The sequence below is a fragment of the Oncorhynchus keta genome, chromosome 3, assembly GCF_023373465.1.
Source record: "Oncorhynchus keta strain PuntledgeMale-10-30-2019 chromosome 3, Oket_V2, whole genome shotgun sequence".
Taxonomy (NCBI): domain Eukaryota; kingdom Metazoa; phylum Chordata; class Actinopteri; order Salmoniformes; family Salmonidae; genus Oncorhynchus; species Oncorhynchus keta.
The window spans coordinates 33,878,881-33,894,136 of record NC_068423.1 but is presented as its reverse complement, the minus strand read 5'-3'; the positions used below and the strand labels follow the sequence as shown (position 1 = coordinate 33,894,136).

Below are 15,256 nucleotides of genomic sequence, written 5' to 3'. Positions count from 1 at the left end.
AGGTCCCAGTTGATTGGTGTTTATTCTGACTGGCCAGCCAGAGGTCCCAGTTGATTGGTGTTTATTCTGACTGGCCAGCCAGCGGTCCCAGTTGATTGGTGTTTATTCTGACTGGCCAGCGGTCCCAGTTGATTGGTGTTTATTCTGACTGGCCAGCCAGGGGTCCCAGTTGATTGGTGTTTATTCTGACTGGCCAGGGGTCCCAGTTGATTGGTGTTTATTCTGACTGGCCAGCCAGAGGTCCCAGTTGATTGGTGTTTATTCTGACTGGCCAGGGGTCCCAGTTGATTGGTGTTTATTCTGACTGGCCAGCCAGCGGTCCCAGTTGATTGGTGTTTATTCTGAGTGTCCAGCCAGAGGTCCCAGTTGATTGGTGTTTATTCTGACTGTCCAGCCAGAGGTCCCAGTTGATTGGTGTTTATTCTGACTGTCCAGCCAGGGGTCCCAGTTGATTGGTGTTTATTCTGACTGGCCAGCCAGCGGTCCCAGTTGATTGGTGTTTATTCTGACTGGCCAGCCAGAGGTCCCAGTTGATTGGTGTTTATTCTGACTGACCAGAGTTGATTGGTGTTTATTCTGACTGGCCAGCCAGGGGTCCCAGTTGATTGGTGTTTATTCTGACTGTCCAGCCAGAGGTCCCAGTTGATTGGTGTTTATTCTGACTGGCCAGCCAGCGGTCCCAGTTGATTGGTGTTTATTCACGACAGACACAAGGAAGCACATTAGATGTGCAGGACAAGAGTATGTTGATGAATGACTCATCTGTTGTCATTGAAGTAACTGAATTAGCAGGGAGTTAATGTGATCATGGCAATCAGAACATGCTAGCTAACTCACTCTCACAGCAATAACATCCACATCCCAGGATACCCCCAATATCTATCAGGTACAGTACACACACACACACACACACACACACACACACACACACACACACACACACACACACACACACACACACACACACACACACACACACACACACACACACACACAGTGCTTTCGTAAAGTATTCAGACCTCTTCACTATTTCCACATTTTGTGCCTTTTACTGAGGAGTGGCTTCTGTCTGGCCACTCTACCATAAAGACCTGATTGGTGGACTGTCATGTGCCTTTTACTGAGGAGTGGCTTCTGTCTGGCCACTCTACCATAAAGACCTGATTGGTGGACTGTCATGTGCCTTTTACTGAGGAGTGGCTTCTGTCTGGCCACTCTACCATAAAGACCTGATTGGTGGACTGTCATGTGCCTTTTACTGAGGAGTGGCTTCTGTCTGGCCACTCTACCATAAAGACCTGATTGGTGGACTGTCATGTGCCTTTTACTGAGGAGTGGCTTCTGTCTGGCCACTCTACCATAAAGACCTGATTGGTGGACTGTCATGTGCCTTTTACTGAGGAGTGGCTTCTGTCTGGCCACTCTATCATAAAGACCTGATTGGTGGACTGTCATGTGCCTTTTACTGAGGAGTGTCTTCTGTCTGGCCACTCTATCATAAAGACCTGATTGGTGGACTGTCATGTGCCTTTTACTGAGGAGTGTCTTCTGTCTGGCCACTCTACCATAAAGACCTGATAGGTGGACTGTCATGTGCCTTTTACTGAGGAGTGTCTTCTGTCTGGCCACTCTACCATAAAGACCTGATTGGTGGACTGTCATGTGCCTTTTACTGAGGAGTGGCTTCTGTCTGGCCACTCTACCATAAAGACCTGATTGGTGGACTGTCATGTGCCTTTTACTGAGGAGTGGCTTCCGTCTGGCCACTCTACCATAAAGACCTGATTGGTGGACTGTCATGTGCCTTTTACTGAGGAGTGTCTTCTGTCTGGCCACTCTACCATAAAGGCCTGATTGGTGGACTGTCATGTGCCTTTTACTGAGGAGTGTCTTCTGTCTGGCCACTCTACCATAAAGGCCTGATTGGTGGACTGTCATGTGCCTTTTACTGAGGAGTGTCTTCTGTCTGGCCACTCTACCATAAAGGCCTGATTGGTGGACTGTCATGTGCCTTTTACTGAGGAGTGGCTTCTGTCTGGCCACTCTACCATAAAGACCTGATTGGTGGACTGTCATGTGCCTTTTACTGAGGAGTGGCTTCTGTCTGGCCACTCTACCATAAAGACCTGATTGGTGGACTGTCATGTGCCTTTTACTGAGGAGTGTCTTCTGTCTGGCCACTCTACCATAAAGACCTGATTGGTGGACTGTCATGTGCCTTTTACTGAGGAGTGTCTTCTGTCTGGCCACTCTACCATAAAGACCTGATTGGTGGACTGTCATGTGCCTTTTACTGAGGAGTGTCTTCTGTCTGGCCACTCTACCATAAAGACCTGATTGGTGGACTGTCATGTCCCTTTCCAAATCATGTCCAATCAATTGAATTTACCACAGTTGGACTCCAATCAATTTGCAGAAACATCTCAAGGATGATCAATGGAAACAGGATGCGCCTGAGCTCAATTTCGAGTCTCATAGCAAAGGGTCTGAATACTTATTTAAATAAATAAAATATCTGGGTTTCTTTTGTTATAAATTCTTAATTCTTTTAAACTTTTTTTGGGGGGGTTGATCAGCTTTAATATTGCAGATAGATTGTTGCTCCCATCAATGTAATTGTCTGCATCACTTCCAATCCCTCATATATTTTGGGGTAAATATATATTATTTTAAATATATTTTATATATATTTTTTAATATTTTTTGTTTGTTTAAGGTGTCTCTCTCAGACAGCTCTAAAGGACCTCTGACATGATGTCCAAAACGCTCATTAGGAAAATCACATCTCCCAGTATTGTTAAGGCCCTGGTGAAATTCTTCTAAAACTTTTGACTTCTGTTTTTAGTGTAATCAAGACCAAAGTTCAAATTTCATGTCAAAGGTTTTCCAGCAAATGCTACAAAAAAAATCCCTGTCATCCGTGTGAACAAAAGAAGGAGAAAAGGGGGGAGGAGGGTGTAAGAATTGACCACCACTACCCTCCGTATAATCGGCCAACGTGCAGCCATTGGAAAACAAAACTGTACGATCTACGATTAAGACTCTCCTACCAACGGGACATTAAAAACTATAATATTTTATGTTTCACTGAGACGTGGCTAAACTATTATTTAGATCTGGCTTCTCCGTGCACCGGCAGGACAGAGCAACTATTTCTGGAGGTGTGGAGGAGTGTGTCTATTTGTCAATAACTGCTGGTGCACGATGTCTAATATTAAAGAAGTCTCAAGGTATTACTCGTCTGAGGTAGAGTACCTCATGATAAGCTGTAGACCACACTATAGTTCTCATCTATATTATTCCGAGCTGTCGTAGCTGTCTATTTACCACCACAAACCGATGCTGGCGCTAAGACTCCACTCAATGAGCTGTGTAAGGTCATAACCAAACAAGAAAATGCTCATCCAGAAGCGGTGCTCCTAGTGGCCGGGGACTTTATTGCAGGGAAACTTAAATCTGTTTTACCTCATTTCTACCAGCATGTCACATGTGGAACCAGAGGAAAAAAACTCTAGATCAACTTTTCTCCACACAGAGATGCACAAAGCTCTAGATCACCTTTTCTCCACACAGAGATGCACAAAGCTCTAGATCACCTTTTCTCCACACAGAGATGCACAAAGCTCTAGATCACCTTTTCTCCACACAGAGATGCACAAAGCTCTAGATCACCTTTTCTCCACACAGAGATGCACAAAGCTCTAGATCACCTTTACTCCACACAGAGATGCACAAAGCTCTCCCTCGCCCTACATTTGGCAAATCTGACCATAATTCTATCCTCCTGATTCCTGCTTACAAGCAAAAACTAAAGCAGGAAGTACCAGTGACTCACTCAATACGGAAGTGGTCAGATGACGTGGATGCTAAACTGCAGGACTGTTTTGCTAGTACAGACTGGAATCTGTTCCGGGATTCATCCAATGACATTGAGGAGTTTACCACCTCAGTCACCGGCTTCATCAATAAGTTCATCGATGACATCCTCCCGACAGTGACCGTACGTACATTTCCAAACCAGAAGCCATGGATTACAGGCACGTTCTTGTTGATGTTGTTTGGCTGCATCCTCATCTTGTCTTTCCCTCCAAGTCCAACCAAATAATGTCACTCAAACAGAATGGGGAACTAACAAAGAGCCACTGACCACAACCAAACGAAACAGGTGGTGTTTTAGGCGGGATTCTGAAAGACGCTCGTGGGAGTTCCACTGAAAGTTGACTAGCAACAACAACTGGGACCTAAAAGACACGCAACATGAGCGGCAACTAAATTTGCCCAAGAACAGGTAAACAAAAAAATGAGGTGCCACCAATCGGTGCGCCGCACGTGCTAACTTGCTAACGTGCAAGCCTCGAAATATAAATGGGAAAATCAAAGCCTGTATTATATAGTCAAATACTAAATCTTAATACCCCATTTCATATTGTTAAGTTCAAATGAATACAATATAAAACTACCTGACACCATTCAAACCGTGGACTTCATCTTTATGCCTGTCCTCTTGGTCATTTATTTCCTTCACAGAGTGGGTTCCCTATTCTCTCCCTCCTACCTCCCTCTCTCCCACCTACCTCCCTCTCTCCCACCTACCTCCCTCCATCCCTCCTACCTCCCTCTCTCCCCCCTACCTCCCTCCCTCCATCCCTCCTACCTCCCTCCCTCCCTCCTACCTCCCTCCCTCCTACCTCCCTCCCTCCCTCCCTCCTACCTCCCTCCCTCCCTCCCACCTACCTACCTACCTGCCTACCTACCTACCTACCTGCCAACCTGCCAACCTACCTGCCTGCCTGCCTGCCTGCCTGCCTACCTGCCTGCCTGCCTGCCTGCCTGCCTGCCTGCCTGCCTGCCTGCCTGCCTGCCTGCCTGCCTGCCTGCCTGCCTGCCTGCCTGCCTGCCTGCCTGCCTACCAACCTACCTGCTACCTACCTGCCTACCTACCTACCTACCAACCTACCTACCTACCTCCCCCTCCCTCCCTCCCTCCCTCCCTCCCTCCCTCCCTCCCTCCCTCCCTCCTACCTCCCTCCCTCCCACCTCCCTCCCTCCTACATCCCTCCTACCTCCCTCCATCCCTCCTACCTCCCTCCATCCCTTCTACCTCCCTCCCTCCCTCCTACCTCCCTCCCTCCCTCCCTCCCACCTTCCGTCTCTCCAGTCCAGGAAATATGTGTTTTAAACTTGTATGAACTACATTTTATTGTGTCAAAGGATAACTATTGCGTGTGCTGCCTTTGATAACATGTAATGTCACCTTATTTGAAATAAAGCCTTCTCGTCCCCTGTAGATATCGATGAGTGCCAGTCTGCCAGGTGCCACCAGAAGGCTGTGTGTTATAACACCCAGGGGTCCTTTACCTGCCAGTGCAGGCCAGGTTACTACGGTGACGGCTTCTACTGCTCCTCAGGTACGTCTCTGTGGAATGGAAGAACATCATGGTTGTCTGTCAGTTAAAGACCTGACTTGCTCCGAAGTCGCGAAACGTTTTCACTATATTCTGACCCTTTCAGTTAAAACATGACCCTTATCCATTACAGAATGTTTACAGAAGGGCTTGAACAGTAATGGGGTAATGTTCCAAAGCAACACTCCCTTCTTCCCCCTTCTTCCTCCCCCAACATAGCCTTTACTGTTCCCACAGAGGGATGAGTAGATAACAAACCCATTAAAACAGACCCAGACCTACTGCATCACCAGCCACTGATGTTCAGCTGTAGCCCAGGGGTCACTGGCTCATAGCTGCCTGCTGCAACTTTCTTAGTAATAAATACACTTCACTTTGACTACAGTGGATACTTTGAAAAAACGAGACACACAATCTGTCTCTCTCTCTCTCTCTCTCTCTCTCTCCTGTCTCTCCTCTATCTCTCCTCTCTCTCTCTCTTTTCCCAAAGTACATTCCTATCATTATCCAGCATCATTCTTGGAAAAGAAAACACATTCCTGCTTTGAAGAGAGAGAGAGAGAGAGAGAGAGAGAGAGAGAGAGAGAGAGAGAGAGAGAGAGAGAGAGAGAGAGAGAGAGAGAGAGAGAGAGAGAGAGAGAGAGAGAGAGAGAGAGAGAGAGAGAGAGAGAGAGAGAGAGAGAGAGAGAGAGAGAGAGAGGAGAGAGAGAGAGAGAGAGAGAGAGAGAGAGAGATGGAGGGGGAGAGAGAGAGAGCTGGGGGGGGGGGGGAGAGAGAGATGGAGGGAGAGGGAAGGGAGATAATTAAAACAGGGCTCAAACAAGGATAATATGAGGATAAACAATATTGAGAGTGGAATGAGCTGAATCAAAGCCAACCGGATTAAAGCTTGTAACAGTAACTCCCTACAGTAGCTACACCAGTTATACACTTCCATAATGAATCTATAAAGCTCTGACAACACAGTATGTACTATAGTGATTATTAATGTCTTTCTCTCAGAGGGGATTCTATATACCCATCTAGGAAGACGTCAACTTTAAGTCCTTGTTGTTATGTATCTCCTTCCAACTAATAACCCAACTGTTGATATAAAAGGGCTTTTATAAATAACTTTGATTGATTGTTCATTTCCCTCCTCCCAGAGCGTACGAAGTCGCAGTGTGAGACCCACAGGGACCGTCTCCTAGGCTCTTCAGAGTACGGGCCCCAGCCGGTGCCTGGTCAGTACGTGCCTACCTGTGACGGCCAGGGAGCCTATGAGGCCTCCCAGTGCCACGGCTCCATCGGACATTGTTGGTGTGTTGACCGTAACGGACTGGAGATCCCAGGAACACGCACTGGGCCCGGCAGAGGCAGACCACTGTGTGAGTTATACTCTCCATCAACCTGATTAAGAGGACAACTGAATTTTAGTGTATATCTTCAAACAATGGGAGACTTGAGTGGAAATTTCCGTAAAGTAAACAGAGACTCAGGTCAGAATACCACCCTTAATGAATCATATGAATTAAGACTCAGTAAACAGAGACTCAGGTCAGAATACCACCCTTAGTGAATCATATGAATTAAGACTCAGTAAACAGAGACTCAGGTCAGAATACCACCCTTAGTGAATCATATGAATTAAGACTCAGTAAACAGAGACTCAGGTCAGAATACCACCCTTAGTGAATCATATGAATTAAGACTCAGTAAACAGAGTATAGAACAGATGTCTGTTGATTGATTCATCTCTCTACTGTAGGTATAGAACAAGGACCAACAGTTCGTCCCGCAGTAGGCCCTACTCCCAGGCCAGATGTTTCCCCTCTACCTCCCGGCACACACCTGCTCTTTGCTCAGAGTGGACGCATCGAGTTTGTCCCGTTGGAGGGCTACAACATGAAGAAGACAGAGGCAAAGACTGTCCTGCATCTACCGGTGAGAAGTTGTCGTTGTTGTCGTTGACAGGCCTGCTCCTGTCTGAATGTCCTGTTCTGTATCTACTGGGGAGAAGTTGTTGTTGTTGTCGTTGACAGGCCTGCTCCTATCTGAATGTCCTGTTCTGTATCTACCAGGGAGAAGTTGTTGTTGTTGTCGTTGACAGGCCTGCTCCTATCTGAATGTCCTGTTCTGTATCTACCAGGGAGAAGTTGTTGTTGTTGATGTTGTCGTTGACAGGCCTGCTCCTATCTGAATGTCCTGTTCTGTATCTACCGGGGAGAAGTTGTTGTTGTTGTCGTTGACAGGCCTGCTCCTATCTGAATGTCCTGTTCTGTATCTACTGGGGAGAAGTTGTTGTTGTTGATGTTGTCGTTGACAGGCCTGCTCCTATCTGAATGTCCTGTTCTGTATCTACCAGGGAGAAGTTGTTGTTGTTGATGTTGTCGTTGACAGGCCTGCTCCTATCTGAATGTCCTGTTCTGTATCTACTGGGGAGAAGTTGTTGATGTTGATGTTGTCGTTGACAGGCCTGCTCCTATCTGAATGTCCTGTTCTGTATCTACCGGGGAGAAGTTGTTGTTGTTGATGTTGTCGTTGACAGGCCTGCTCCTATCTGAATGTCCTGTTCTGTATCTACTGGGGAGAAGTTGTTGTTGTTGATGTTGTCGTTGACAGGCCTGCTCCTATCTGAATGTCCTGTTCTGTATCTACCAGGGAGAAGTTGTTGTTGTTGTCGTTGACAGGCCTGCTCCTATCTGAATGTCCTGTTCTGTATCTACCAGGGAGAAGTTGTTGTTGTTGTTGTTGACGTTGACAGGCCTGCTCCTATCTGAATGTCCTGTTCTGTATCTACCAGGGAGAAGTTGTTGTTGTTGTCGTTGACAGGCCTGCTCCTATCTGAATGTCCTGTTCTGTATCTACCAGGGAGAAGTTGTTGTTGTTGTCGTTGACAGGCCTGCTCCTATCTGAATGTCCTGTTCTGTATCTACCAGGGAGAAGTTGTTGTTGTTGTCGTTGACAGGCCTGCTCCTATCTGAATGTCCTGTTCTGTATCTACCAGGGAGAAGTTGTTGATGTTGTCGTTGACAGGCCTGCTCCTATCTGAATGTCCTGTTCTGTATCTACCAGGGAGAAGTTGTTGTTGTTGATGTTGACAGGCCTGCTCCTATCTGAATGTCCTGTTCTGTATCTACCAGGGAGAAGTTGTTGTTGTTGATGTTGTCGTTGACAGGCCTGCTCCTATCTGAATGTCCTGTTCTGTATCTACCAGGGAGAAGTTGTTGTTGTTGTCGTTGACAGGCCTGCTCCTATCTGAATGTCCTGTTCTGTATCTACCAGGGAGAAGTTGTTGATGTTGTCGTTGACAGGCCTGCTCCTATCTGAATGTCCTGTTCTGTATCTACTGGGGAGAAGTTGTTGTTGTTGATGTTGACAGGCCTGCTCCTATCTGAATGTCCTGTTCTGTATCTACCAGGGAGAAGTTGTTGTTGTTGTCGTTGACAGGCCTGCTCCTATCTGAATGTCCTGTTCTGTATCTACCAGGGAGAAGTTGTTGTTGTTGTCGTTGACAGGCCTGCTCCTATCTGAATGTCCTGTTCTGTATCTACTGGGGAGAAGTTGTTGTTGTTGTCGTTGACAGGCCTGCTCCTATCTGAATGTCCTGTTCTGTATCTACTGGGGAGAAGTTGTTGTTGTTGTCGTTGACAGGCCTGCTCCTATCTGAATGTCCTGTTCTGTATCTACCAGGGAGAAGTTGTTGATGTTGTCGTTGACAGGCCTGCTCCTATCTGAATGTCCTGTTCTGTATCTACCAGGGAGAAGTTGTTGTTGTTGATGTTGACAGGCCTGCTCCTATCTGAATGTCCTGTTCTGTATCTACCAGGGAGAAGTTGTTGTTGTTGTCGTTGACAGGCCTGCTCCTATCTGAATGTCCTGTTCTGTATCTACTGGGGAGAAGTTGTTGATGTTGTCGTTGACAGGCCTGCTCCTATCTGAATGTCCTGTTCTGTATCTACCAGGGAGAAGTTGTTGTTGTTGATGTTGACAGGCCTGCTCCTATCTGAATGTCCTGTTCTGTATCTACCAGGGAGAAGTTGTTGTTGTTGTCGTTGACAGGCCTGCTCCTATCTGAATGTCCTGTTCTGTATCTACCAGGGAGAAGTTGTTGTTGTTGTCGTTGACAGGCCTGCTCCTATCTGAATGTCCTGTTCTGTATCTACTGGGGAGAAGTTGTTGTTGTCATTGACAGGCCTGCTCCTATCTGAATGTCCTGTTCTGTATCTACCGGGGAGAAGTTGTTGTTGTTGTTGTTGTTGTTGACAGGCCTGCTCCTATCTGAATGTCCTGTTCTGTATCTACCAGGGAGAAGTTGTTGATGTTGTCATTGACAGGCCTGCTCCTATCTGAATGTCCTGTTCTGTGTCTACTGGGGAGAAGTTGTTGTTGTTGTCATTGACAGGCCTGCTCCTATCTGAATGTCCTGTTCTGTATCTACTGGGGAGAAGTTGTTGATGTTGTCGTTGACAGGCCTGCTCCTATCTGAATGTCCTGTTCTGTATCTACTGGGGAGAAGTTGTTGATGTTGTCGTTGACAGGCCTGCTCCTATCTGAATGTCCTGTTCTGTATCTACCAGGGAGAAGTTGTTGTTGTTGTCATTGACAGGCCTGCTCCTATCTGAATGTCCTGTTCTGTATCTACTGGGGAGAAGTTGTTGTTGTTGTTGTTGTCATTGACAGGCCTGCTCCTATCTGAATGTCCTGTTCTGTATCTACTGGGGAGAAGTTGTTGATGTTGTCGTTGACAGGCCTGCTCCTATCTGAATGTCCTGTTCTGTATCTACTGGGGAGAAGTTGTTGATGTTGTCGTTGACAGGCCTGCTCCTATCTGAATGTCCTGTTCTGTATCTACTGGGGAGAAGTTGTTGATGTTGTCGTTGACAGGCCTGCTCCTATCTGAATGTCCTGTTCTGTATCTACTGGGGAGAAGTTGTTGTTGTTGATGTTGTCGTTGACAGGCCTGCTCCTATCTGAATGTCCTGTTCTGTATCTACTGGGGAGAAGTTGTTGATGTTGTCGTTGACAGGCCTGCTCCTATCTGAATGTCCTGTTCTGTATCTACCAGGGAGAAGTTGTTGATGTTGATGTTGTCGTTGACAGGCCTGCTCCTATCTGAATGTCCTGTTCTGTATCTACTGGGGAGAAGTTGTTGTTGTTGATGTTGTCGTTGACAGGCCTGCTCCTATCTGAATGTCCTGTTCTGTATCTACCAGGGAGAAGTTGTTGTTGTTGATGTTGTCATTGACAGGCCTGCTCCTATCTGAATGTCCTGTTCTGTATCTACTGGGGAGAAGTTGTTGATGTTGTCATTGACAGGCCTGCTCCTATCTGAATGTCCTGTTCTGTGTCTACCGACTACCAGCACCACTAGCCTGGTACCCCATCCATTCGCGCTGCCTTTGGTCATTGTTACCATAGCAGTTGGCAAGACAACACAAACCGATCTGGAACCAAGCTTCGTCTTCTGCTCTCAGTGACTAACTCTTTAGTGAAGGCAGTCATATCTGTGGGTGGTTGAGACTGTGTCTGGTTTGCGTTTAATTTGTTATAAGGTTAAACACCATGTGGATGCTGTTTGGGAAAGTTAATACGTGGTTGAAGTGGGTTCAGGGAGACTGCATTGTTACTGTAGTTGTCTTATTTAGGATATAAAGTCACAAGTGATTTGTAGCAGTGGGATTTCCTGTTGCTCAACGGTTTCCCCAATGGCATCCTTCTCCCCTGTACACTACTATCGACCCATAGGGCTCTAGTCAAACGTAGTACACTGTACAGTATAGGGAATAGGGTGCAATTTGGGACGTATCTCCTGTTTACTTTGACATTAGGAATCCTTATTCGGGTGCTATGGATTGTTACAGTTTGTTTAGGACATTTAAGTATTAGGGTAATAGGGTGCAATTTGGGACGTATCTCCTGTTTACTTTGACATTAGGAATCCTTATTCGGGTGCTATGGATTGTTACAGTTTGTTTAGGACATTTAAGTATTTGTTTAAAATTCCACAACAGTGTTTATGTTTAGTCTGATTCTGCTGGTACCAAGTCATTCTGCCTGCTGGTACCAGGTCATTCTGCTGGTACCAGGTCATTCTGCTGGTACCAGGTCATTCTGCCTGCTGGTACCAGGTCATTCTGCTGGTACCAAGTCATTCTGCTGGTACCAGGTCATTCTGCCTGCTGGTACCAAGTCATTCTGCTGGTACCAGGTCATTCTGCTGGTACCAGGTCATTCTGCTGGTACCAGGTCATTCTGCTGGTACCAGGTCATTCTGCTGGTACCAGGTCATTCTGCCTGCTGGTACCAGGTCATTCTGCTGGTACCAAATCATTCTGCTGGTACCAGGTCATTCTGCCTGCTGGTACCAAGTCATTCTGCTGGTACCAAGTCATTCTGCCTGCTGGTACCAAGTCATTCTGCTGGTACCAAGTCATTCTGCCTGCTGGTACCAAGTCATTCTGCTGGTACCAAGTCATTCTGCCTGCTGGTACCAAGTCATTCTGCTGTTACCAAGTCATTCTGCTGGTACCAAGTCATTCTGCCTGCTGGTACCAAGTCATTCTGCCTGCTGGTACCAAGTCATTCTGCTGGTACCAGGTCATTCTGCCTGCTGGTACCAAGTCATTCTGCTGGTACCAGGTCATTCTGCCTGCTGGTACCAGGTCATTCTGCTGGTACCAGGTCATTCTGCTGGTACCAGGTCATTCTGCCTGCTGGTACCAGGTCATTCTGCTGGTACCAGGTCATTCTGCTGGTACCAGGTCATTCTGCCTGCTGGTACCAGGTCATTCTGCTGGTACCAGGTCATTCTGCTGGTACCAGGTCATTCTGCTGGTACCAGGTCATTCTGCTGGTACCAAGTCATTCTGCTGGTACCAGGTCATTCTGCCTGCTGGTACCAAGTCATTCTGCTGGTACCAGGTCATTCTGCTGGTACCAGGTCATTCTGCTGGTACCAGGTCATTCTGCCTGCTGGTACCAGGTCATTCTGCTGGTACCAGGTCATTCTGCTGGTACCAGGTCATTCTGCCTGCTGGTACCAGGTCATTCTGCTGGTACCAGGTCATTCTGCCTGCTGGTACCAGGTCATTCTGCCTGCTGGTACCAGGTCATTCTGCTGGTACCAGGTCATTCTGCTGGTACCAAGTCATTCTGCTGGTACCAGGTCATCATCTGCTTGGTACCAGGTCATTCTGCTGGTACCAGGTCATTCTGCTGGTACCAGGTCATTCTGCCTGCTGGTACCAGGTCATTCTGCTGGTACCAGGTCAGTCAAATCATTCTGCCTGCTGGTACCAGGTCATTCTGCTGGTACCAGTCATTCTGCTGGTACCAAATCATTCTGCCTGCTGGTACCAGGTCATTCTGCTGGTACCAGGTCATTCTGCTGGTACCAGGTCATTCTGCTGGTACCAGGTCATTCTGCTGGTACCAGGTCATTCTGCTGGTACCAGGTCATTCTGCTGGTACCAGGTCATTCTGCTGGTACCAGGTCATTCTGCTGGTACCAGGTCATTCTGCTGGTACCAGGTCATTCTGCTGGTACCAGGTCATTCTGCTGGTACCAGGTCATTCTGCTGGTACCAGGTCATTCTGCTGGTACCAGGTCATTCTGCCTGCTGGTACCAAGTCATTCTGCTGGTACCAGGTCATTCTGCTGGTACCAGGTCATTCTGCCTGCTGGTACCAAGTCATTCTGCTGGTACCAGGTCATTCTGCTGGTACCAGGTCATTCTGCTGGTACCAAATCATTCTGCCTGCTGGTACCAGGTCATTATGCTGGTACCAGGTCATTCTGCTGGGTACCAAATCATTCTGCCTGCTGGTACCAGGTCATTCTGCTGGTACCAGGTCATTCTGCCTGCTGGTACCAAATCATTCTGCTGGTACCAAGTCATTCTGCCAGGTACCAAGTCATTATGCTGGTACCAGGCTGGGTACATTCTGCTGGTACCAAATCATTCTGCCTGGTACCTGCTGGTACCAGGTCATTATGCTGGTACCAGGTCATTCTGCCTGCTGGTACCAGCTGCTGGTAGCAAATCATTCTGCCTGCTGGTACCAGGTCATTCTGCTGGGACCAGGTCATTCTGCTGGTACCAGGTCATTCTGCTGGTACCAGGTCATTCTGCCTGCTGGTTCTGCTGTTAAAGTCATTCTGCTGGTACCAGGTCATTCTGCTGGTACCAAGTCATTCTGCTGGGACCAGGTCATTCTGCTGGTACCAAGTCATTCTGCTGGGACCAGGTCATTCTGCTGGCCTGCTGGTACCAAGTCATTCTGCTGGTACCAAGTCATTCTGCCTGGACCAGGTCATTCTGCTGGTACCAAGTCATTCTGCTGGGACCAGGTCATTCTGCTGGGACCAGGTCATTCTGCTGGTACCAAGTCATTCTGCTGGTACCAAGTCATTCTGCCTGCTGGTACCAAGTCATTCTGCCTGCTGGTACCAGGTCATTCTGCTGGTACCAGGTCATTCTGCTGGTACCAAGTCATTCTGCTGGTACCAAGTCAATTCTGCTGGTACCAAGTCATTCTGCCTGCTGGTACCAAGTCATTCTGCTGGTACCAAGTCATTCTGCCTGCTGGTACCAGGTCATTCTGCTGGGACCAGGTCATCATTCTGCCTGCTGGTACCAAGTCATTCTGCCTACTGGGTACCAAGTCAATCTGCCTGCTGGTACCAAGTCATTCTGCTGTTACTCATTCTGCTGGTACCAAGTCATTATGCTGGTACTCATTCTGCTGGTACCAAGTCATTATGCCTGCTGGTACCAAGTCATTCTGCTGGTACCAAGTCATTCTATTCTGCCTGGTACCAAGTCATTCTGCCTGCTGGTACCAAGTCATTCTGCTGGTACCAAGTCATTCTGCCTGCTGGTACAAGTCATTCTGCTGGTACCAGGTCATTCTGCCTGCTGGTACCAAGTCATTCTGCTGGTACCAAGTCATTCTGCCTGCTGGTACCAAGTCATTCTGCTGGTACCAGGTCATTCTGCTGGTACCAGGTCATTCCGCCTGCTGGTACCAAGTCATTCTGCTGGTACCAGGTCATTCTGCTGTTACCAAGTCATTCTGCTGTTACCAAGTCAATCTGCTGGTACCAAGTCATTCTGCCTGCTGGTACAAGTCATTCTGCTGGTACCAAGTCATTCTGCCTGCTGGTACACGTAATTCTGCTGGTACCAGGTCATTCTGCCTGCTGGTACCATGTCATTCTGCTGGTACCAAGTCATTCTGCCTGCTGGTACCAAGTCATTCTGCTGGTACCAAGTCATTCTGCCTGCTGGTACCAAGTCATTCTGCCTGCTGGTACCAGGTCATTCTGCTGGGACCAGGTCATTCTGCTGGGACCAGGTCATTCTGCCTGCTGTTACCAGGTCATTCTGCTGGGACCAGGTCATTCTGCTGGTACCAAGTCATTCTGCTGTTACCAAGTCAATCTGCTGGGACCAGGTCATTCTGCTGGTACCAAGTCATTCTGCCTGCTGCTACCAAGTCAATCTGCCTGCTGGTACCAAGTCATTCTGCCTGCTGGTACCACGTCATTCTGCCTGCTGGTACCAAGTCATTCTGCCTGCTGGTACCAAGTCATTCTGCTGGTACCAAGTCATTCTGCCTGCTGGTACACGTAATTCTGCTGGTACCAGGTCATTCTGCCTGCTGGTACACGTAATTCTGCTGGTACCAGGTCATTCTGCCTGCTGGTACCAAGTCATTCTGCTGGTACCAAGTCATTCTGCCTGCTGGTACCAAGTCATTCTGCCTGCTGGTACCAAGTCATTCTGCTGGTACCAAGTCATTCTGCCTGCTGTTACCAAGTCATTCTGCCTGCTGGTACCAAGTCATTCTGCTGTTACCAAGTCATT

The 15,256-nt window shown here is 47.7% G+C and overlaps 1 protein-coding gene and 1 long non-coding RNA gene across 13 annotated transcripts in view; both read left to right on the top strand.

Annotated features, from left to right (window-relative positions):
* LOC118379207 (nidogen-1-like) overlaps nt 1–15,256 on the top strand; it is a 167,622-nt gene that overhangs the window by 131,153 nt on the left and 21,213 nt on the right. Inside the window, 3 exon segments of the mRNA XM_052497069.1 lie at nt 5,289–5,408; nt 6,551–6,772; nt 7,153–7,328. Of these exon segments, the coding sequence (XP_052353029.1) occupies nt 5,289–5,408; nt 6,551–6,772; nt 7,153–7,328 (518 nt within the window).
* Nucleotides 11,719–13,520, top strand: LOC127915940 (uncharacterized). 12 transcript variants are annotated; one of them, XR_008093014.1, is made up of 3 exons: nt 11,719–11,755; nt 12,575–12,654; nt 13,491–13,520. It is a non-coding gene; the product is annotated as an uncharacterized LOC127915940 (long non-coding RNA). The 12 variants fall into 12 exon arrangements; XR_008093015.1 differs by lacking the exon at nt 12,575–12,654 and adding an exon at nt 12,370–12,449; XR_008093020.1 differs by lacking the exon at nt 13,491–13,520 and adding an exon at nt 13,220–13,249.